Source organism: Monodelphis domestica, chromosome 1 (genome assembly GCF_027887165.1).
Source record: "Monodelphis domestica isolate mMonDom1 chromosome 1, mMonDom1.pri, whole genome shotgun sequence".
Classification (NCBI taxonomy): Eukaryota; Metazoa; Chordata; class Mammalia; order Didelphimorphia; family Didelphidae; genus Monodelphis; species Monodelphis domestica.
The window spans coordinates 708205497-708227532 of NC_077227.1; the positions used below are offsets into that span (position 1 = coordinate 708205497).

A 22036-nucleotide genomic window follows, 5' to 3' on the forward strand; every position below is an offset into this window, starting at 1 on the left:
AGAAGTCCTCATAACTCCTTTTATTGTGCAAGTAAGAGGAGTAATACCTAAAATAAATTTAGAAAGTTTTTAAGCTTTGAAATTACTTATCTCTTATATTACTATACTTAAATCCTCTATACCAATTCTTAAATTTAGTATTTTCAATCATATTACATACTGAGCCTTTAAAAAATGTTTGAAAATATTAATGGTCCATTAAAAGCACCTTTAATTTAGCACTAATTTGCATCTACATTTCTTAGTCTCTGGAATTCTGGGAAATAAAAAGAATTAAAACAGATAGACTAAAACTTGGAATAAGTTCATACTTAAACAAAGAGGCATCCTCACTCTGAATCTAAGATTAGATGACAAAATATGGAAAAAAAAAAGGAAAAATATATCAAATAGAATTACAGAAAACTCTAAGTAACTGCTAATAAGCAATATAAATTATTTATTACTTAGGGCTTGAAGCAATTTACTTACAAGTCAGTATTTTCTGGAGAACAGCCACACAGATCTGTTAAAATATAACAAATTGCCATCATTCAGTAATTTGTTACAGACCACATATACATATTAAAAAATTTAACTATGAACTTAACAAATATGAGAATTTCTGTTTACAGAAAAAAAGAACCCATAAAAAGATGATTCTATATGATCCCAAAAACCTTTACTATATACATAACTTGGTTTCTAAAAATATACATTGGATTTAACAACAAAGCAGTACCACTACTACTCTGCTTGTCTGTTCTTTCCTGAATTTACTTCAGTTCTCCTTTGCATTTTAAGTGCATTGACATTAATTTTTTTATACAATATCAGCATACATCTAATCCCTATCACTTCTACCCTCTCAATAAAAGTCCTCTATTAGAATAAATACAGTCAAATGAACAAACAAAAAAATTCTCAAATCACTCACGTCTAAGAATGTCTCATTTTGTACCCCTATCTAGTCCATCTCTCTGCCAAGGGGTTGGAATCATGATTCACCATTAGACTTCTGGAATCCTGACTGGTCACTGAATTGATCAGAGTGCCCACATTTTACAAATACTCAATTTGTTTCTAGTTCTTTGCTACAACAAAAAGTGCTGCTATAAATGTTTTAGGTCCTTTCCCATTTTTGGTTATCTTTATCAATCTGCTGATAAAGGAGAATTTGGGAGCTGTTATAATTTCACTTTCTCTTATTATTAATGATTTGTAGTTTTTCTTCATAAAGCTATTGATAGCTTGAACTCTGAGTAATGCTAGTTCAGATCCTTTAAAGTGAAATGTATGGCTCTTACTATATATCTTGGATATCCAATCTTTACCAGAGAAATTTGCTACAAAGTTACTGTTCAGTTAAACATTTCTTTTAAAACTCTAAATGTATTTGATTTGTGCAAAAAACTCAATTTTACATCATCAGAATAGCCATCTCCTCTTTTATGATATCTTTATTTCTTATTTGGTCAAGAAGTTGTCTCCTATCTATTGTTATAAAAACGATCTTCCCTTCTCATCTACCTTGTTTACATCAAGATCGAGAAGTTATAGATCATGTATCTATTTGGGGATTATTGTGCTACATGGTGGGACATATCTGTCTAAATCTAATTTCTGCCAACCGATTTACAAATACTGTAGCTATTTTTGTTGAAAAGCATGTCCTTAGCTCAGTAACTGGAGTCCTTGGATTTACCAAATACTATGCTTATGTTTGATTGCATCAGGGTCTTCTGTGATCAGCTTTTCTATTTTTTAACCAGTCTCATAGAGTTTTGATCATTTGTATTTTGTATCATGACATAATATTTAGTATTCTTGGGCCCTGATTCCTTCCCACTCTTTTCCATTATTTCTTTTGACTATTTGTTCATGCAAGTGAACTTTGCTATTATTTCATGAAGTCCTTTAAATTTTTGGCATTTTGGTATGGCACAGAGTTTGCAAATTCTTTTAGGCGGTATGGAAATTTTTACATACTATCAGATCAGCACAATCCATTTATGAGCAACTAATCACACTCCAGTTATTTATCTTTATTTCTGTCTGGCTGTTTTTGTAGTTGTATTCACATAATTCCTTTATTTATCTTGGTAAGTGTCCTCCCAGCTTTTTCATACATGCTATACTCATTGTAATGTGTTCTCCACAACCCTTCCCACTAAGGTTTTTGGTAATATACAAACATAATGGTAATTTATGTGGGTATATTTTAATCCTGCTACTTGACTCATTATTGTTTTAATTAATTTTTAAAGGCTTTTATCTCCATGGATCTAAGGAAATTATCATGTCAGCTATAAAAAGCAGATTGTTTCTTCTTTGCCTAAGTTTATTCCCTACATTTTTCTTGTCATTATTATGACTAGCATTTATAAAACTATACTATATTATAGTGATAATAGGCATTCTTGCCTTATTCTCAATCTTATTGGAAAGGTTTGAAATATTTTTCCATTACAGAGAATGCCAGATTATAGTTTTTTAAACTGCTTAGCATATTAAAAGAATGATAATTTATTTCTACATCTTTAAATTTTTTAAAAATGAACATATTTTTTCAAAAGATTTTTATACCTATTGATATTATTGTGGGATACGGCATTTTTGTTATTAATGTTGGCCATTGTATTTATAATTTTCCTAATATTAATAATATTAATTTCCTAATATTAACAAACCCTACATTTCTGTTCAGGTGAAAATCCAACCTGGTCAGTATACAATCTTTTTAGTATTCTGCTATAACCTATCTGCTGATATTTTATTCAATATTTTTGCCTCAGTATTCATTGTAAAGATCTGCCTACAAATTTCTTTTTGAACTTTATCTCTCCCAGGTTTTTATACTCGCACCACATTTGTCTCATAAAAGGTATTATGCCTTCCTTCTCCATTTTTGCTAACAATTTATGTACTTAATTGCTCTTTGAATATTTGGTTGAATTTATTTGTAAATCCATTTGGTCCAGGGATTATTTTTCGTTGGGAATTCATTCATTGTTCAATTCTTTTTTAGTTGCTTCCCCCCACCCCTGAAAATAGGTTATTAAAATTCTACTTTCTTTTTCTGTTAATTGAAGTACTTTATACTTATAAATATTAATCTATTTCAGTTATCATATAATCTGACAAAATAGTTGCTAATAATTCTATTAATTTCCTCTTTAACTGTGATGAATCCTCCCTTTTTGATGTGAATACTGTCATGCCATTTTATAGTGTAGCAAGGATGACAGCCTTCAAACCAAGATTCCATAGAGCAAGGACTGGGTCAGCATTCTAAGGCAGTTGGAAAACTGGCAACTGTTACTCTCTCTGGGAAGCAGACAGAGAGGGTGTGTGGAAGTGTCTCTCTGAAGGAAACCAACTTTGGAGCTGCCTGCAGATTGGATCATCTTTAAGGAGAGGTTGAGTGAGTGATTTCCCCCACACTGGTGGATGGTGTGTGTGTGTATGATCCTCCTCCCTTCCTGAACCTTGTGAGGGCTCATTTTGAGAGAGCCTTGTTACCCAACCAAGGACTATGGTGTTGTGAGAATCTGGGCCCTGTGCACTTTACTAATTCCCTTTATCTTTAATTATTCTTTTATTTAGTTATATTAAGGTTATTTAGAAAGGCTAAGATTTTAATATTTGAATGGGTTAGAAAAATAAGTTACTTCCTGATTCCCTTTCCATTCCCTTGTCCCTTTAGCTAATAAACCTGTGTATGTATATATGTGTGTGTGTGTGTGTGTGTGTGTGTGTGTATGTATATGTAGTTAGTTAGTTAGTTAGAGCCCCTTCTGTTTAACTTCCCCATAATAGTAGTCTTTAAAAAAAATCAAATTACTTAATATTTTTAATCTATCCATTCAATGCTTTTTAAATTTTTTCAATTTTATCTCTTCTGATTTTGAATTTTTTTTTATTTTTTGTGATTAGTGGGGGGGGTCATTTTTGCTTTTCCATTTTTCCCTACCCAAATCTTTGATCTGGTCCCTTATTTGCTGACTGAAATGTTTAATAAATACACATTTTCCACTAATAAATAACAAGTTGATAAAATTTTCTATTGTTTCTATGATTTATTCTTTGAACATCCTTTAGGAAATTATTAAAGTCATTTAGGTCTGAATCCTTTTCAAATGACCTTTGTTAGTTATAATTTTTATTATATATTGTGATTAAATATTGTTTAATATTTCTACTCTCTTGCATTTGTAAAAAATAGACTCAAATACAGGACTACAATCCCCATGAGCCTTTGCTCCACTTCCCCAGAATGCCTTGTAATCTCACCTGGGCCGAGATGGAGAAGGTATTTAAGTTGATTCAAAGGCTTTTGAGGGGCTCTTGGCTCTTTTTGGACTTCCGTTTTGGGGCAGGCTCGTCTCTTGCGTGATGTGAGGTTATTTTGTCTAGGCGTCTGGCCTAGGCACATGTTTCTTACTTGTATATTCTTTAATCTTTAGCCTTTAATAAACCTCTAAAAAATATAATACTCCTTGCAGAGAGAAACTAATTTCTACCTGCCTCAGTCTCCCCATCTCCCCTAAATTTTAACTGTTACACATTTAAGTTTCTATGCCCCAGCCTATCATTAACTTTTGTAAGGTAATATGCACAGCTGAGAAATACATACATTTCATTCAATTCCCATACAGATATATACACATATTATGTAAAGCATTGATATTATTTCATTATCTATGGTTCTTTGCAGCATAATGTAAGTATTATGCTTATCTCTTTTAAATTTTTTAATCTGAGAACAAAAAGAATCTGCGTTTTTCTCTTTTTCCTTTTTTTCTTTTTACTGTAGCATAATAAAGTTTGCTCTAATGCTTCCATTTAATTTTGTGGAAATCTTTATGTTTCATTTTTATAAACACTATATGTTGGTTACTATTACTATCTTCCATTTTATGGGCAACTACATCCCATTTATATTCACAGTTATGGCTCTTAATTGTTTTCCTCCATCATATCCTTTTGAATTTTTTCCTCTCTTTGAACCTTTCCTCTTAGCTCACTACAGAAAAAAAGAAGAAATATGACCAACACCAGTGAAATAATCTGACTCCACTGTTGTTTCTTTCTTCACCCAAATCAAACTCTAATCACTAGTTCTTATACTTTTATTTTTTGATTCTCCTTTTATTCTTGAAAGATAGTTTGTTTTGTTTTTGGATAAACCCTTATCAATACTGCTCTGCCTCATAAACTCCCATTTCCCTGTCCTCAAATACTGTATTTAATGTATTTCTACAACAAATTCTCTCTTCAGTCTCTTCTACCTGGTCCAGTATGGCTGATGAAATGGCCACTCCATTTCTTTCTCCAAATTTTCATCATCTTCTGATAGAACCCAATTATGAGAAAGAGTAAATTCTTCCTTCTTCTTCCTAATTTCTTCCCTAGTGTATTCCTTTTTCTCTTTTCTATACTTTCTTAAAAACACAGAAAACAAAATAGAAAACCAATGTAAACTTACTGCCATAATAAAGAGAACAAAAGAGCCCAGAAAGTGCTTTAATCAGCAAACATCTAACTTACTTGCCAACCAGAGAAAAGGCTAAAAAAGGAACACTAAGAAAATAAACTTAGCTACAAAATCTTACAAAAAAAGATAATGGATGATTATAGGCAGTTTCATCTCATAAATGTAAACCTCAAAATTTCTCAGACTTATGAATGTTAGGGGTTTCCCCCATTGGGGAATCTTCTACTTAAAAAAATGCCCTAACAGATGGTGAGAACTCTACTTGAGTGTGGGGGCTCCTTGCCTTGGGAATATCCCTACTCCACCCTACTTAGGACTGCTTTAGGACAGAGAGCTCCTTGAGAACAATGGAAGTACTTTGATCCATGCTTATGGAAGGGACAGGAAGTTCTTTGAGTCATGACTGTTTTAGAATTGATACAATGGGATACTAAGTGCCTATAAAGGTGGGGCAACTTGTAAACTACTTAAACTTAAAAGGGTGATAACTTATTCAGAGGTTTCTTCTAATGAAATTTGTCGACACAGCAGCATTTTTTTCCTGACTTACTAAAGAGATTAAAACTACTCAGCTGTGAATTCAAAATGGGCGGTCCTTTAGAAACATCTACAGTGATTGGTAGATGTAAGGACTTAGGGGAGGTGACAGAGGAGATTTTGCCCTTAAAAATAAGAGCTCAGAGAAGGATCTGGATCTCAATTTCTGACTCTCATTCTGAAGGAGAGCTCCTTGAGGAGCTCCTCTGAGGGGCTCTGTCCCTCTGGGGTAGGAGCTCTGGAGGCTCTTGAGAGAGGCCTTTTGAAACAATCTCTGGCTGGAAGACTCTTTAAGGAAGGACGCTGGCCTGGTGTTACTAAAATCCTTGTTTAGTCAGACCTTGTGGTGAGTGTAAAAAAACTGACTGATTTCTCTTTTAAGACTCAGGTCTAGGCCATATTGGCTTGAGGCCCTTCATACTTATTCCTTTTCTTACTCTCTCTCTTTCTTTGATTACTCATTGTATTGTTAATTAAAATCTCTATAAAACCCAATTGACTTGGGTATTTGAATAATTGGGAATATTTCCCTGGTGACCACCTTATATTTGATTTTAAAACCCAAGACACTGTGGAGAAACATATTTCTGCGGTCAAATTTACTCACCCTCTCTTATATCTATCACAATTTATATCTTCCACTATTTTAATCACTACAGTTTAAGACCTCAAACATTTTAAATCTCATATAAATGGCAAGATATTCAACTAACCACCTTAAAGCATTCATTCAAAGATGAAAATAGACCACAAATCCATAAAAAGAAAAGATTTTCAAAAGCTATTTTATCAAATCATTATCTCCATCAAGGAAAGTGGAACAAGAGCACTTGAACCCTAACATCAGAATACCTAAAGTGCTAATAAAGAAGGAATAAATGGCTCTAAAAGAGAAAAATGATGGGAAAAGTAACAGGATTGTGCCAAGTACATATAGAAGAGTTCCATTCTGGAGTCAATACAATTATAGGGGCATCAAGGGTCTGAGAGACAAAAGTATGTTTTTGATATACAAAAAGGGAAAGATAGCAAAGACATGGAAAAAATCTCAGACCTTATTAAAATCAAAGAAAAAAGAAATCAAAAGAATATTAATAACTAGTGATCTATATGCCTACTTTTAACTATTCAAAATCTTTATAAGATTTATTCATACATGAATTAAGGGAATCTTCAACAATAAGACTTCCTCAAATTGTATTTAAAAACATACCATATCTCAACCATGACTTAAGATCTCACTGTGCTTTTTGTTTGTTGATTTGGGGTGGGGGGAGGAGATTGATTAGGTGTATTCCTTATAGGCTCTTTTAAAGCAATATGTCTTCCATCCACATACATTCAGGACTCTTTGGAAGATAAAACAAAAATCAAACCCTGTTCAATCAGCCTCTACTAATAAAAATCAAGTGAGGTATAAAAGGGGATATATGCACACCAAAGGATTTTGCTACTATGATGGAGAAGATCCACCACAGAGTCTAGGTTGAGAAGGTTTTCCTGTGGAGAGTGAGATCTTTGAGATGTATCCATTTGTAGATGACATTGTGCTGATTACCTCAAGCTCCAGAACGAAATGGAAAAGATATGTAATCACTCAGAAAAGTTTGCCCTGTCCATTCACACAGGAAAGACAAAATGAATTAAAAATGTCCATGGTCTAGATTTGAAAACACATTTTTATAGCTACCCTAGAGTTTATTTAACAATATGTCTGGGATAGAAATAGAGGCCTAAAATAAATAAATAAATAAATAAACAAACAAACAAACAAATAAATAAATGAATGAATGAATTAATGAATGAATAAATGAATAAATAAATAAATAAATGAATGAATGAATAAACAAGCAAATAAACAAACAAACAAACAAACAAATAAATAAATAAATGCGTGAATAAGTAAATAAATAAATAAATAAATGAATGAAGCCTAGATTGCTTTTGGGAAATTCTAACAACTGAAAAACAATATTTACTATTTTATTGTTACAAGGCAGCTACATGAGACAGTGGATAGAATGCTGAGCCTAGAGATAGGAAGACTTAAATTCAAATCCAGCTTTAGATATTTAAACATATTTTACTTAGACAAGTAACTTTACCCTGTCTGCCTCAGATCCTTATATGGCAAATGAGCTGGAGAAGGAAATGGCAAACCCCTCCAGTATCTCTGCCAAGAAAACCCCAAATGAGGTCATATAGAGTCAGACATGACTGAGTCAACTGAACAACAACCTCAAAATGCTATTTTACCTGCTTCGAGCTCCCTTACAAGAGTAAAAGCCCAATTTATCAGTGTTTCTATAAGATAGTGATACAAAGAATACTACTGTTTCAGAAAAGTTAAAGGTAAGTATCAGAGATTGATGGAAAGGGCCATTGGGTGTTTGGACAGCCTGCCGCATATAATATGGAACTTTGAAGAATGATAGGCTGGTCACTTAGCAAGATGCAAGGATGACAGGTGGACAGGTTTCACCAGTACCTTTGGAATGTCAGGAGAGAGTGACATAGGCCTCCAAGATATTGGGTAGACTGCCAATGGTGAATTTTGGAGAGAATGTTTATAAGAGTTGCACAGGATTGCAATGAGATCTACATTGTTGAAGGAACTCCTAAATCAACGAGACCCTTGAACCACCTGAACACTTGAAGCAGCTATGTAATATAACAAATCATGCTGAGCTTGGAGTCAGGAAGACCAGAGTTGGAATCCTGTCTCAGATACTTATTAGCTGTGAATCAGTGGTAAGTAATTTAACTTGTAAACATCAGTTTCTTCATCTGAAAAATGGGGATTATATAGCCCACCTCAAAGGTTGTTGGGAGAATCAAAGGAGATGCAAACCTTGAAACAATATATAAATACTAGATACTATTATTATTATTATCGAGTATTGGTCCAAGCAATTCTTAAGCCCAGATATTTTCTCGAAATTATAAAAAAAAGAAGGGAAATGGTATTATAAGATTTTTTAAGTTCTCTCTTTAAATCTGGTAAAATTAAGTAGGATGATTGTAAACAAGTCTCACTTCCCTACACCTAAAGACAACTTTGATTTTTCCTCCTACCTGGGGCACCTTTTCAAGTTCTACATTTCTTCTCAGATCTGGTATTTTCTGAAATCCCCTCAGAACAAAAATTCTCATGAAATCTGAAATCATAAATGTAAAATAATATTGATAGCATCTTTGCACCCAAATATGTCATACAAAATTCATTCCAACTTCTGGGGATTCAAAGAAGACATATAGATCCAAAGGAACACAGGGAGAATTAGTAGCAAAGGTTAGGGGTAGAGTGAAAAAGATTATGATTTGAGGGATTAACATCTCCAGGTGCCTAAGTGCTGTAAGGCTACTGAAATAAAATACAGAAGGACTCACATATGTAATTATAAAAAGATACCCTTTAGGACACCTCAAATTTTGAAGGATTAAATTAAAATTTAACAAGTATTTATTAAGTGCCTACAATTATGTGCCAGGCCCCAGACTAGGTGATACAAAAACAAAAATCAAACAGTTACTGTCATCAAGAAACTTTTTATCACCAGCAACACATTTTTGGGTTAAATACCATAGTATATACAGTAAAATTATCATTAAACAGAAACTGACTAACCAAATCCTTCAAAAAGAAATGCTTAGTACTATAACTTTAGAAAAAAACTTATAATAAGTCAAAATCAAATACCTATTAGAGATTTTTTACCTTTTAAAGAATATTATGAAGGATATCCCACTTACATTTCTTTAATAACAACTTTCTAAATCAATAGATCTTTTATAAGAACTGATACTCATATTAATGACTCTTAAGCCCTTATAATGACTCAAAGATTCAACTCATAGTCACTAAAACATAAACACAAATACATTTGAGTAATATTTCCAATAAGAACTACCCCCAAAAGGCTTTATTTTTAAAAGGTTTAACTTTCAGCTAATAAGAAAATTCAATTAATCAAAAGAACCAATTCCCCAAGCCTTTTAAACAAGGTTTTACTATATGAGGTCCTTTTTTTCCCCAAAACTCAAATGTCTCTTGAAGACTTGGGATTACTTCACTAATTTTTAAATTAAAATATAGTATATCTTATTAGTGTTTTAATTCATAATTAGAGGAGTTATAGAAGTTATAAGAGCTGAGTTTATATACTAAAAAAGTTTTAGGAATAATTTAATCTTTTGAGATTTTTAAAAAAAAGGAAACTTCAAACTACTCACAAGGAACTACTCATTTCCCAGCCAATATTACATTCATTTAAGATTTTATCAATCTCAAGAGATTAACCAAAGCTTGCTTCAAGAGATCACTGGCCTCGGGCTGCTAGGTGGCTCAGTGAATTGAAAGCCAGGCCTACATCAATAAACCATACTGATTTGAAGATGAAAGGTAAGGGTTGAGAGAGAGAGAGAGAGAGAGAGAGAGAGAGAGAGAGAGAGAGAGAGAGAGAGAGAGAGAGATATCACTGGTCTCAAAGAGAATGAAAAGAAAGCCTCCATACCAGACTAAGGGAAGATCCTTCAGGACAAGGAGGCCTAAAGACATTTACTAAATCACTATTTTCTGATTTTTATTTCAGCAGCCAAAGACCAAATTCTCCTTGATTGGCATGAACCAGGCTCATTCTAGAGTAAATTTCTAAGCCTTTAAGATATAGATGTTTTGATAAATCTTTAAAGTTTAACAACTTCAGATTCTGATCCTAAATTAAAAAGGACCTTCCTTTTACCTCCAACTTACCAGAAAATATAAGCCCAGCAACTTCCATTTCCTGGTTGGAGTTTTCCATTTGTTCACACACAAGGCACAAGTTGTTATATAACCAATCCACCACAATCTGGGAATCTGAATGGCTGAGAACATACATATTCATGGAAATTTAGTTTCTTTTTCTCTATTTATAATTCTTGTATTTTCTCTAACACTCATTCATCAGGAAAGATGAGCCATTCCATATCAGAGCTAACTGGTAGGAAAAACAGTAAATAGCCCCTATGATTACCCAAAAGCTATTGACCAAAGAAGTTCTCAAACCAAGCCACTATGTGTGAAAATGTGTGGAATAATAAGAGGAAAGGGTCCAATCTGGTCCTCCTGGCCCCAGAAAACACATTAATTTAAATCTCCCACCTCCATTTGCTGGTTAGCTGTTGAAAGAAAAAAAGTTTAGCCAACAAAGAGATATACATGAGATTGCATCATTCTGGATTCATTTTTAGGGTATCACTTATGAAACACCTATGCAAGAAACACAATCAGCCCTAAGGTAGAACTAATGAGTAGAAGTTGTGATTATTAGAAACCTAAGGCCTACCAATAGTAAATCACCATTTCATATATTCATATGGGAAATAAAAGGGTCAGAGAAACCAAAGCAATATAAGCAGAGGTATAAATTAGAATAGGATACAAAAATATGGAATAAGAACAACCTGACTCATGTGGACCTCTGGGTTTCAGAGCTAAATTTTCCTAGTATAAATCAATACAATTAATATAAATCTGCCCATAGACTTTAAAGCAATATTGAATAGAGTTCACACAATATATTCAAAGAGCATTTCCCACCTTCATTGATCTCTTCACTTTTACCTTTTGACAGTTCACTTTCTGATCTTCCTTTCATTCTTTTGCCCCATTCTGTCCTTTTCTATTTTTCCACTTTAAATTCTCACACCTGCCTGATACTTTACATGCTACTAAAAAAGGCAGGCAAAAGACAATGAGTGACAAATCACATCAAACCATTTTGTTCGTTTCATACAAATGCTTCTAATGGTGTTCCCATATACAAGTGGCATTTACGTTTAAATGTACTACAATATTACAGCTCAGGCTGCAAATGTTTAAAGGGATATCAAGTTATATTTTAAAAACACTTAAAAATTTTTTTTCAATGACTGTTGTTTCAAGTAAAAGAAATCTCATGTTGGAAAGTTTCTAGAACCAGAAGACAAAAAAAAAAGAACCTTTATTCAGTGATTTCCATACATTCCATGTCTCATTATCAAATAACTTTTTTCATTTTCTAATTATGGAAAAACCAAAGAGAGCACAATTTCAAAAGAATAAATGTACAGGTATCCTTGTTTCCTGTAATGTGTTTATTAAATGATTGAAATTACTGTGGCATGAATACTTTAAAAGCACAAATTAAATTAAATGTGCCAAATCATTATTTAACTGAACTTATAAAGAAAAGATTTCTTTTACAGTCACTTCCAAATCATTTGTTTTCTATAGGTGGCATTTTCTTACTCATCTTCATTCTGGTTTGATAGCCTTGGGAGGTTTTTTTCCCAATTATGCCATCAGAGGATGATGGCTGGTAAACTCTACCTGAGACTTAAAGTGTGGGACTAGCAACAGACTGTCAATAGAATATAATTTAAATAAGCATAATGAAAATCTATTCCTAAACACCAGTATCCCACAGCAAGTATTACTTACCACTACTTCTTTAGTAATTCCTAGCCACAGCTACCTCATTTCAATAACCATTTTTATTTTGAAGAAATGTCTAGTATCGTGTCATATATTACTTTAAAACACATCAATATCTAAGAATAACATTATAAGAAACAGCTAGGTGGCTCACTGCATAGAGAGCCAGGTCTGGTATTGGGAATACCTGGGACTCAGATACTTCCTAGTTGTGTGACCCTGGGCAAGTCACTTAATCCCAATTTCCTAGCCCTTTCTGCTCTTCTGCCTTAGAATTGATACTTGGTATTTATTTTTAAGACAGAAGATAAAGGTTTTTAAACGGGGGGGGGGGGGGGGGGGGAGAGAATAGCATCACAAATCCCATGCACAATGGGACTTCATATAGGCAAAATTTTATAAAAGTTTTATAAAAGCAAAAAACAAGTGTTGTCAGAAGATCTTTGGTATTTACCTAATACAAATAATGGATCCTAGACTGAGTTAGGTTATAAGAGAATAATCAAATTATAATAAAAGCCACCATAAATTTATATATTGCAAGCTTTACCTTTCCAGCAGCTCTTCTATGCCAATAATGCTTTTTGAGTGAAGTTCCCAGACAGCTTCAAGTACCAATGAACTCTAAGGAAAAATAATAGTAGAAATATCAAACTCCTGAGTTCTGTCATGTTTCTATGAAATATTCAAAGCTGGTTAAAATCCAGGTAGGTCAAAAACAATTCTAGTGTTAATACCTTCATTACTCTCTAGGACCCACTCCTGTCCTTCTGTATTCTCTTTGTGGGTACCTTTTCTCCCTCTCAGCCTCATGTTCAACTTCCTTTTGTATGTCATCTTCCTCCATTGGAATGTTAAGCTCCTTGAGGGCAAGAACTAGCTTTCTTTTTAATTTCTATTTGTATTTCCAGTCCTTGCATAATGCCTGGCAAATACTAAATATTTATTAAATGCTTGGTCACTTTACTTAAGGTAAAACAATCTACTTTCTGATATAGATTACCAATAACTTAGTAACTTTGTTTTCTGAAATTGTTCATAAAACTAAGCATTTTCAATTTTCTTAATTTCTTTGGATCACATTTAGTTTTTTGTTTTGACCAAAGGCAAACTTAAAGGTAAGTTTTCTTCACAAATATGTCACTAGTGTATGCAAATGAATTGGGAAAAAAACCAAATACTTGTTTTAAATTTTGTTACTTTATTCTCTTCCATTTCCAGATATCTTGTTTTTTTGTTTGTTTATAAACCCTTACCACCTTCTGTCTTGGAATCAATACTTGATTCCAAGGCAGAAGAGTGGTAAGGGCTAGGCAATGGGGGTTAAGTGACTTGCCCAGGGTCACACAGCTGGGAATGTCTGAGGTCAGATTTGAACCTAGGATCTCCAATCTCTAGGCCTGGCTCTCAATTCACTGAGCTACCCAGCTGCCCCCTATTTTGTTTTTTTAAATGACTTTCTCTCCCCTCCCAGTCATTCCCTAAATGTTTAATGATTTATACAATCACTATAGCTAAGTCTCTAAAAAATACATAAGCTTTTGTTGAGTTTTCAAGGGAATGATAAATAGGAATAATTTTTCAAGTACAATGAAGTTTTCTAAAGTTCCTCAGAGATTTTTCTCTACAAGACAATACATTTTAAAATATGTTTAGATAGCATAAAGGATGTTTAGCATGTTTTGTGTGATAATATATGTATAACCTAGATTGACAACTTGACAGCTCCAGGAAGGGGAAGGAAAAAAGAGAGGGAGACAATTTGGATTATATGACTTCAGGAAACATATATGGAAATTTGTTATTAAAATTTTTTAAAAATTTAATAAAAGAAAATTTAAGAAATAAATCCTGTTTAGATAGCATAGTGTTTTCATCAATCTAGTAATACTAATGATGAAAAGGTATTAGCATGGGGATCTATGTAAGTAGGTTCATATATGCATGAATATATATGTATATGGGACTTTATACCTATGTATGTTCAGAAGATCATAGATTTAGAAGTGGACTCAAGAGAAACCATCTGGTCCAACCCAACATGAAGAACTTTAATCTAGAATCTCAGATTCAGACCCATTATGCCCACTCAATTTTGCATATGAAGCTGTTGAAAATTACCAACATAAGTTATAGTATTAGGTAGGCCATAGTTTACAAACAAGGAATGCTTTAGACACAAACTGTATCAGCCAGGTAAGACTATAAATACAGAAGCCAAAAGGATATGAAGAAATAACCACCCCACAACATTTAACAGCAGAAGAAAAGTTATAGAACATTATGCTATAATGGAAAAATCACCAAAACAAAATTAGAAGGGAAAGTACTTGGGAAAGTAGCATTAGAAAAACTATGAGAGATTAGGAGTAGAAAATCATGGTGCTTATTTAGGTTAAGAGAATCAGGTTCTAGTTTCTGGCTCAAGAGATACTGGTGAGCTCATCTGATCTAGCACTAATGAAATGTCAACAAAATATCTAAGAGAGCCTAAACACTTGACTAGGCTTCAGCTAAGTCATCATAATATTGCTCCAGGGCTAGATCTAGCAAAGAGGCATTTTACCTGCACCTTCCAAATTTCTTGACAGAAAGAAAAACGACAAAAGAGACCACGTTCCAATAAATCTTGGGCAATATCTAGCAGGGAGGATAATTTCTTCTGAAAATGTGGGAGAAAGAAAGCATGTAATCAGTACAACTGAAATAACAATTTTCCAGAAAGCTCAGAAGCTTTTGGCCTCTCACCCGCTGTTCCAAGTTCAGTAGAGCAGCCTGCTGGGATCCCTCTGGAACCTGGCATAGCTGCTGGAGGCTGGAGACAGTTGTCTGAGCTGACAGGATTCCCACTGGAACACCTATCTTTGAAGCTTGTTCCTGTAGAGCAGAGACTGAAAAAGCAACACAAAACTCGCACTAAGCCTGTAGTTGGATTTCATATTTTTCTAAATTTATTTATTTCTATTTACCACCAGGTAAATGTATAATAATATTTCATGGAAAAAGCCTAAACAAGTCTTTCCTTAGCAAATAGAACTATAACCTACATTTTAATTACAAGTTTGAAGCTCTTTTTAAAAATGTTGGGAAAACAGGAAGGAGGTTTTTGGGGAAAGAGGAGAATCCTGAAACGAAATGAACAAAACAATCACTAGCAAATTCCTTAAGGAACAACAACATACAAATTTGACATAAAATATGAAAGCCCACAGAATTAATAGGTACTTTCAAAGCGACAATCTTGTTTTGGAAACCCCAAATTGACCCTTGTCCCTAATAGTCTGTCTTCAAGAAACCCCCCGACTGACCTTTGTCAGACTTAACAATAAACCCTCATGTACCCCTTGGACTAGCAGATATAATCAAATTGGAAGTAGTACCCTTTTTGTCTTAGTTTCATCTTTTGTAGCTAGGCTGCTCCCGGGTACTCTAGCTTTGGGCTATTGCATGGAGGCCTCTACCGGCCAGGTAGACTGTGGCTAGTACATCATTCTCAAGTGTGTGTGACAGGGCCTATGTCCTTCCCTCCTCTCAAAATCTATTTAAGCACATTGCATTCTGTAGTTCATAAGTTCCAGGACTGAAGTTCTATGGACCTTCCCATATTAATCTCCGATTGCGATTAAAAACCCTTATTATGACTACTTTGGTAGTTCTGTGTTGTTTTTTTTTCAGGTTGACAAAAGGATAGAATTTTCCCACCTATTCTGCTAGAATACAGCAAACTATAACAAACTATAGAAGTACAACAAAATAATGTTTGGTGGACAGAGAGCTGCTCAAACACAGACTTTAAAGCCAGAGACTAATCCTGGTCTGTATACCCAACTCAGACAAAGCCTACAAAAATTCAAGTCTGGTTACACTTTTCTTGTATTCTATTGGTTAAATAAAAGTAAAACCTTTGTAAACCTTAACACCTGTATATCAGAAATACAGGGTTTATTTATTCCTTAAAATAAGGCCCTATGCTTTTAGAAATGCTGGCAGCACATAAAAGTGTCAACTGAACTGGCCTCATTGCAATGAAAATATAAGATTCCGAAATTTATTTCCATGCTGAAAGCACTACAGTATTCTTACTTATAAATAATCCTGCCATGTTAGTGTGAAAGGATGCAAAGGAAATCAAGAACTATTATTCAAAGATGAAATAATTTTGGAAACATACACTTAAACAGAAATTCAATTAACTAATATTTCTTCCCTAAAGTGAATATTGGCCAGAGCTCATTTTCTAGTTATTAAAAGAAATGTGCCAATTATCAACTACGTAACTCAGTGGATAAACAGTCAGGCCTGGAGACAGGAGGCCCTGGAGGTCAACTCTGATCTCAGATACTTCCTAGCTGTGGGAACCTGGAGAAGTCATTTAACCCCCATTGCCTATCAGAAGGAAGAAGGGAAGGTGAAGAAAAGAAGGAAGGAAGAGAGAGGGGGAAGGAGGGGAAAGGAAGGAAGGAAAGAAGGAAAGGAAAGAAGGAAGGAAGCAAAAGTGAAGCCCCAGGGGGAAGAATTCCTTGTTTTTCATTCTTTCCCTCAATATTCTACTCCCCCATCTCCCCTTAAAAAATGGACATGTAAAAACTCACCTACAAATGACTTAGAATGTGTACCTGGCACTCCAGGGCTTTCATGGTCACTTAAATTGCTAAAACACAATGTTTTTTTACATTGTGTACTGTCTACCTGAAATAAAAAGCACAAAGAAAAGTCTACAAGCTGTGTTTGCATAAAAATAAACTGGGTGTACATGATGCTTGACTGCTAAGCAAAACTAAAACATTCAAATATTTTAAGATGAAACAAAAAAAGTGAAAAAAAATCGAAGGCTTATGGAAACTGATGACTAAATTTATTTTAAAATAACTTTATCTTACTTCTAAATAGGAATTCCTTCACTAGTTTATTCTCATCCAGTTAACAAAATTTCACTGATTTCCCCAAATATCTTTATAAAGTTGACACCTCAGTTGGGCTCAAAAAAAACCTCATACCTTAACAGCATTGCCAATTACCTCAAGAAATAGGTCGTTCAAGTTCTGATAGCATTTCAGGAGGTGCACAGCTGCTTCCTGGAGTTTCTGTTCCCTTTCAGGCTTGTATTTTTGTTTATTGACTCTTCCCACTTAAAAAAAAAAAAGTTCAATTTAAAAAACCATAGCCCCTATCTCATGTTTCCACAAGAGATTCACTAATGCATACTATCTATTTGACCTAGGAATATAAAATTTCTCTTCATAAAAAAGGTCAGCAGTAATAGTAGACAACCCCAACACCATCTGCTAACCAGAAACTGTTGCTAAGCCATTCCCAGATCTCCTGAGATCATACCACCTCGGAAGCCATCTGCTCTAACTCAGCCTTGTACAATCCTTCCACTATATTCCACATTAAATCATCATCCATACTCGGCCTAAAGATCTCAGTTAAGGGGGAATCTAGTCTCTAACGAGGTACAGCTATCATTTTTCATTTCTAGAAAGCTCCATAAGGAAGTTTTCCCTTACTATCAAAGGCTAAATCCAACCATTACTGCCACCCACTCCTACTTGTTCTGCCTTCTGGGCCAGGCAGCACCCATCTAAAGCCTCTCCCAGATGCCAGTCCTTCAAAGTCGACTACCGTGGGGAATGTATTACCGAACTGTGGCCTTCCAACAGTCTCAGTCAATACTAAATTATTAGATTTCATGTGGAACTTGAACCACAGAGACTTTTAACCTACTGAACTAGAAAAGTTTTATTATGAGACAAAACAAGAAGCCTTGAGACTTTAAATCCTATTGTCATGATGAAGTAAATTGCAATATTTCTTACTCTTCATGCAACTGGCATGGGCAATGTGCCCCAAATTACAGAAGTATTTTCAGGCCAAACTGTAAGCAGGAAATTCCTTTGCTCCCTTACATTTTAGGGACTCCTAAGAAGACCTTGAGAGGAATACTCTTCTTGCATTGTCCTTTAGATTTGAGATGACAGAGATATACCTTCAGGCTATGCCTTGAAACCATTAGGTGGCATCTAAGACATCTATGTGTCCCCTAAACAATGAGTCACCCCCTATATCTTCAGGCAAACCTCTCCCCACCCACCAGTGCCTTAGTGCATACTACTCTAAGAGACATCTCCACTGTTTAAAAGGGTATAAAGACCCCAGAAGATGACCTCTGGAGGCAGCTTTCCATCTATGCTGTCCTCCTGGCCAGATTCAAAATTACCTTCTAAATTAATAAATTTCTGTTTTTTATTTTTAAGCTAAGTTTCAGAGTCTTGCATTCTTGCACAGGGTACCCTTCCCAAACCCTGGGGGTTCACTTCAAGCCCCCCCCCCCAACACAACCAAAAAGCAGTTTAGCAGTTAGTGTTTTACTTTACATAGAAGAAATTAAAGGTGCAGATTATGTGAATGAATTCCACAAGGTTACGTAATAAATTATGAGTTTGGTTAGGATTAGAATTATTCATCTCTAAGACCTCTTTTCTTTGTATTTATGTTTCCCACATTTTCAATCTATTATTTAGTCCTCCAAACCTGTGATCTCTAATTCTTTTTTTTAACATAGTTCCCAACAACAAATTTTTTCCACTGGTGGAAGGGGAAAGAGGTTAATAATAACTATTTATCTAGTGCTTATTATGTGTCAAGCATTGTGCTATACAAATATTTTTTTAAACCCTTACCTTCTGTCTTAGAATCAATACTATACATTAGTTCCAAGGCAGAGGGGTGGTAAGGGCTAAGCAATGGGGGTTAAGTGACTTGCCTAGGGTCATACAGCTAGGAAGTGTCTGAGGGCAGATCTGAACCCAGGACCTCCCATCTCTAGGCCTGGCTCTCTATCCACTGAGCTGCTCCCCAAATACGTTTCTTCATCACAACAATCCTGGGAGAAGTAGATGTTATTATTACCCCCTTTTACTTTTGAGGAAACTAAGGCAAACAGGCTAAGTGATCTGCCATGGGTCATAGAGCTAGAAAGTGTTTAAGGCTGTTTTCTATAAAATTGATTTTTGATTACTAATTTTTAGTAATCACTATCACCAATTTCTAAGGCTTAGATTTGGATTTATTTTGAATGTTTTAGTAGAAAAGTTTATAAGAGCTGTTGCAGGAGACTGTGCACCCAACAACTGAGACCCTTTATCATCCTGAGGAAGATGATAAAGATAGATGAAAAAAGAGTCTAATTGGTCAGATTTTTTTTTCCTAGCATTAGGTTTCTCTGGTATTGAGTTGAGGACTTTACAGAGGATGTTTAACTCTGTTTTCCTGGTAACAATGTATTCTGGAGATACTCTTACAAGTCAGCAAAACATAAGCCCACCTTTGTTTCTAGTATAGACCAATCACAGACTTATTTCAATTTTGTCACTGGACCTGATGTAACCAGCAAACTATATAAAAGGCTGCTCTAAGTATGTCTCTGGTCACTGACCTTTCACTGGTAATTACTAGCTACACCAATAAACAGATTATGATTGTGCTTTTCTGTTTCAGTTTCTTTACTACAGATTTTTATCAGGACAGTTTGAACCTGGGTCTTCCTGACTCCATGCTAAGCTCTCTATTCACTTCTCCACCTTAATATCTGGATCCCATATCCTTGGGAGTCCTGCCTCTAGAACCCTTGACCATCCATCCCTCAGTTTTAGAGACCACTGCTCTAAATCACTAGGGAGAAGATGACAGATGTCAGGAAAAGAAGAAAAATTGCAACTTGTGGAGAATTGGAATTAAGGCAAGAAGCAAGCCTGCAATCAACCATCTCCTTTCTTCCTTTTCCCTGTCTCCCAGGGAATTAATGAGACACAGAAGAAAGCTGGACTAATCCAAGAACCAAGGTGTGTAACTAGTACTCTGCCCTGGAACAATAAGATGCATTTAACAAGTGCTTACTGAATGAATCCTGCATGTAACAAAGGAAAGCTTGAAGAAGTTGAGGGACCAGTTCTAGGCCCAATTTTGCCCTTAATAAGCTGAGCTGAAAAAAATCTCTGGGTCTCATTTTCTTTCTCAATAAAATGAGGGTAATGCCCCTCCCCAGGTGGATTGAAAGCCAGGCCTAGACTCAGGAAATCCTGGGTTCAAATCTGGCCTTGGATACTTCCTGGCTGAATGACTGAGCAAGCCACTTAACTTCTACTGCTAGCCCTTCCACTCTTCTGCCATGTGGAGCCTATACACAATAAAAAATAAAAGGTTAAAAAAAATAATAAAAAGATGGGCCTAAATGAGGTCATCTTTAAAAGTCTTCTCCTGTGCAGCCAGAGCTGGATATTATTCTATGCTTTTATTATTCTGAGGTTACTGAAGCAATGGGCCTGGAGTCAGGAAGTCAGAAGTTCAAATCCAATTTCAGACACCTCCTAGTTGTATGACCATTGACAAGTTTTGCTTCAGTTTCCTTATCTGTAAAATGGGCTGGAGAAGGAAATGGCAAACCAACTCTACTATCTGTCCCAGGAATACCCCACCTGGGATCAGGAAGAGTCAGACAGACTTAAAAATGATTCAACAACAACAAAAGTTCAATATGGTCTGGACCTTTGAGGGGTGGTACAAAGTGGTATCATCCCCACTTGAGAGTCCCGCAGGGCCTAGAATCTGAACCCAGGCTACTGGATTCCAAACCTTTTTTTCAGGAGGGAGCATAGAGGTTTCTCCCCTAAGTAGGGAATAGGAGGCTGGGGGATGGGGGGGAGGGGGCGTGGAGAAGGAGAGGGGAAAAGGAAAAGAGGAGGGAGAAGGGAAAAGAGGAAGGGAAGAAGTAGAGGGGAAGGAAAAGGAGGGGGTAAAGAACGGAGGAAGCCGCAGGAGGGAGAGGATGACAAAAGGGAGGGGAAGAAGGAGGGGGAAAAGAGGCACTAGAGGCACTAGAGGGGAGGAGCCAGCGGAGGGATTGGGGAAAGGAAGGGGAGGAGAGAAAACGTGAGGAGGAGGAGGAACGAGGGCAGCGACACCGTGGGGAGGGAGCGAGACTGTCTTTCCCCGAAGGAGACGGGGGGGGGGGGGGGGGGGAGGGGGGCGGCAGACAGAAGGAAGAACGGGCACGAGTCGGCCAATCGCTGTATCTCCGCGCCCTCTCCCATGAAAGGGTGGCCTGGTCTCACCCTCCCGCCTTTCTTCCCGCTGCCACATACCCAGCAGCTCGGACAGGGCCCTCCTACGCCGGCCTGGTGCCGGCACTGGAGGCGAGTCCGCCGACCCGGCAGACATAGCGAGCCCTCCACACTCGACCCCGCAGCTCGCGCGCGCCTCGCCTACTTCCCGCGTTCACGCTGTTTGCTCATTGGCCACGACGAGGCCTTTGAAACCATTGGATGCTGCCTACGAGGGTCCCGCCTCTAGGCGCCATCTTGGTGGTGGCGACTGTGAGCTACTTTAGGGTGGCCATCTTGGTCGTGGCGCATGTAAAGGGCAGCTAGATGACTCAGTGGACTAGAGGTAGGGGGATCCTAGGTTCAAATGTGGCCTCAGACACTTCCCAGATGTATGACCCTGGGCAAGTCACTTGACCCCCATTGTCTGGCCCTTACCATTCTTCAGCCTTGGAACCAATACAC

General features: G+C 36.0%; 1 protein-coding gene across 2 annotated transcripts in view; it reads right to left on the reverse strand.

Moving 5' to 3' along the window:
* FANCA (FA complementation group A) overlaps nucleotides 1–21828 on the reverse strand; it is a 94909-nt gene extending 73081 nt beyond the window's left edge. The window contains exons 1-9 of one of the 2 annotated variants that reach the window (XM_016427916.2): nucleotides 21614–21763; nucleotides 17489–17598; nucleotides 17063–17159; nucleotides 15219–15361; nucleotides 15037–15132; nucleotides 13021–13094; nucleotides 10767–10879; nucleotides 9089–9171; nucleotides 472–505 (exon numbers count right to left, since the gene is read on the reverse strand). In XM_016427916.2, coding sequence (XP_016283402.1) covers nucleotides 472–505; nucleotides 9089–9171; nucleotides 10767–10879; nucleotides 13021–13094; nucleotides 15037–15132; nucleotides 15219–15361; nucleotides 17063–17159; nucleotides 17489–17598; nucleotides 21614–21689 — 826 coding nt within the window. In that variant the 5' untranslated portion in view covers nucleotides 21690–21763. Of the gene's footprint in view, nucleotides 1–471; nucleotides 506–9088; nucleotides 9172–10766; nucleotides 10880–13020; nucleotides 13095–15036; nucleotides 15133–15218; nucleotides 15362–17062; nucleotides 17160–17488; nucleotides 17599–21613 lie in introns of both variants that reach the window. The other variant, XM_016427918.2, reaches the window with a different exon arrangement.
* Between the last annotated feature and the right edge of the window lie 208 nt (nucleotides 21829–22036).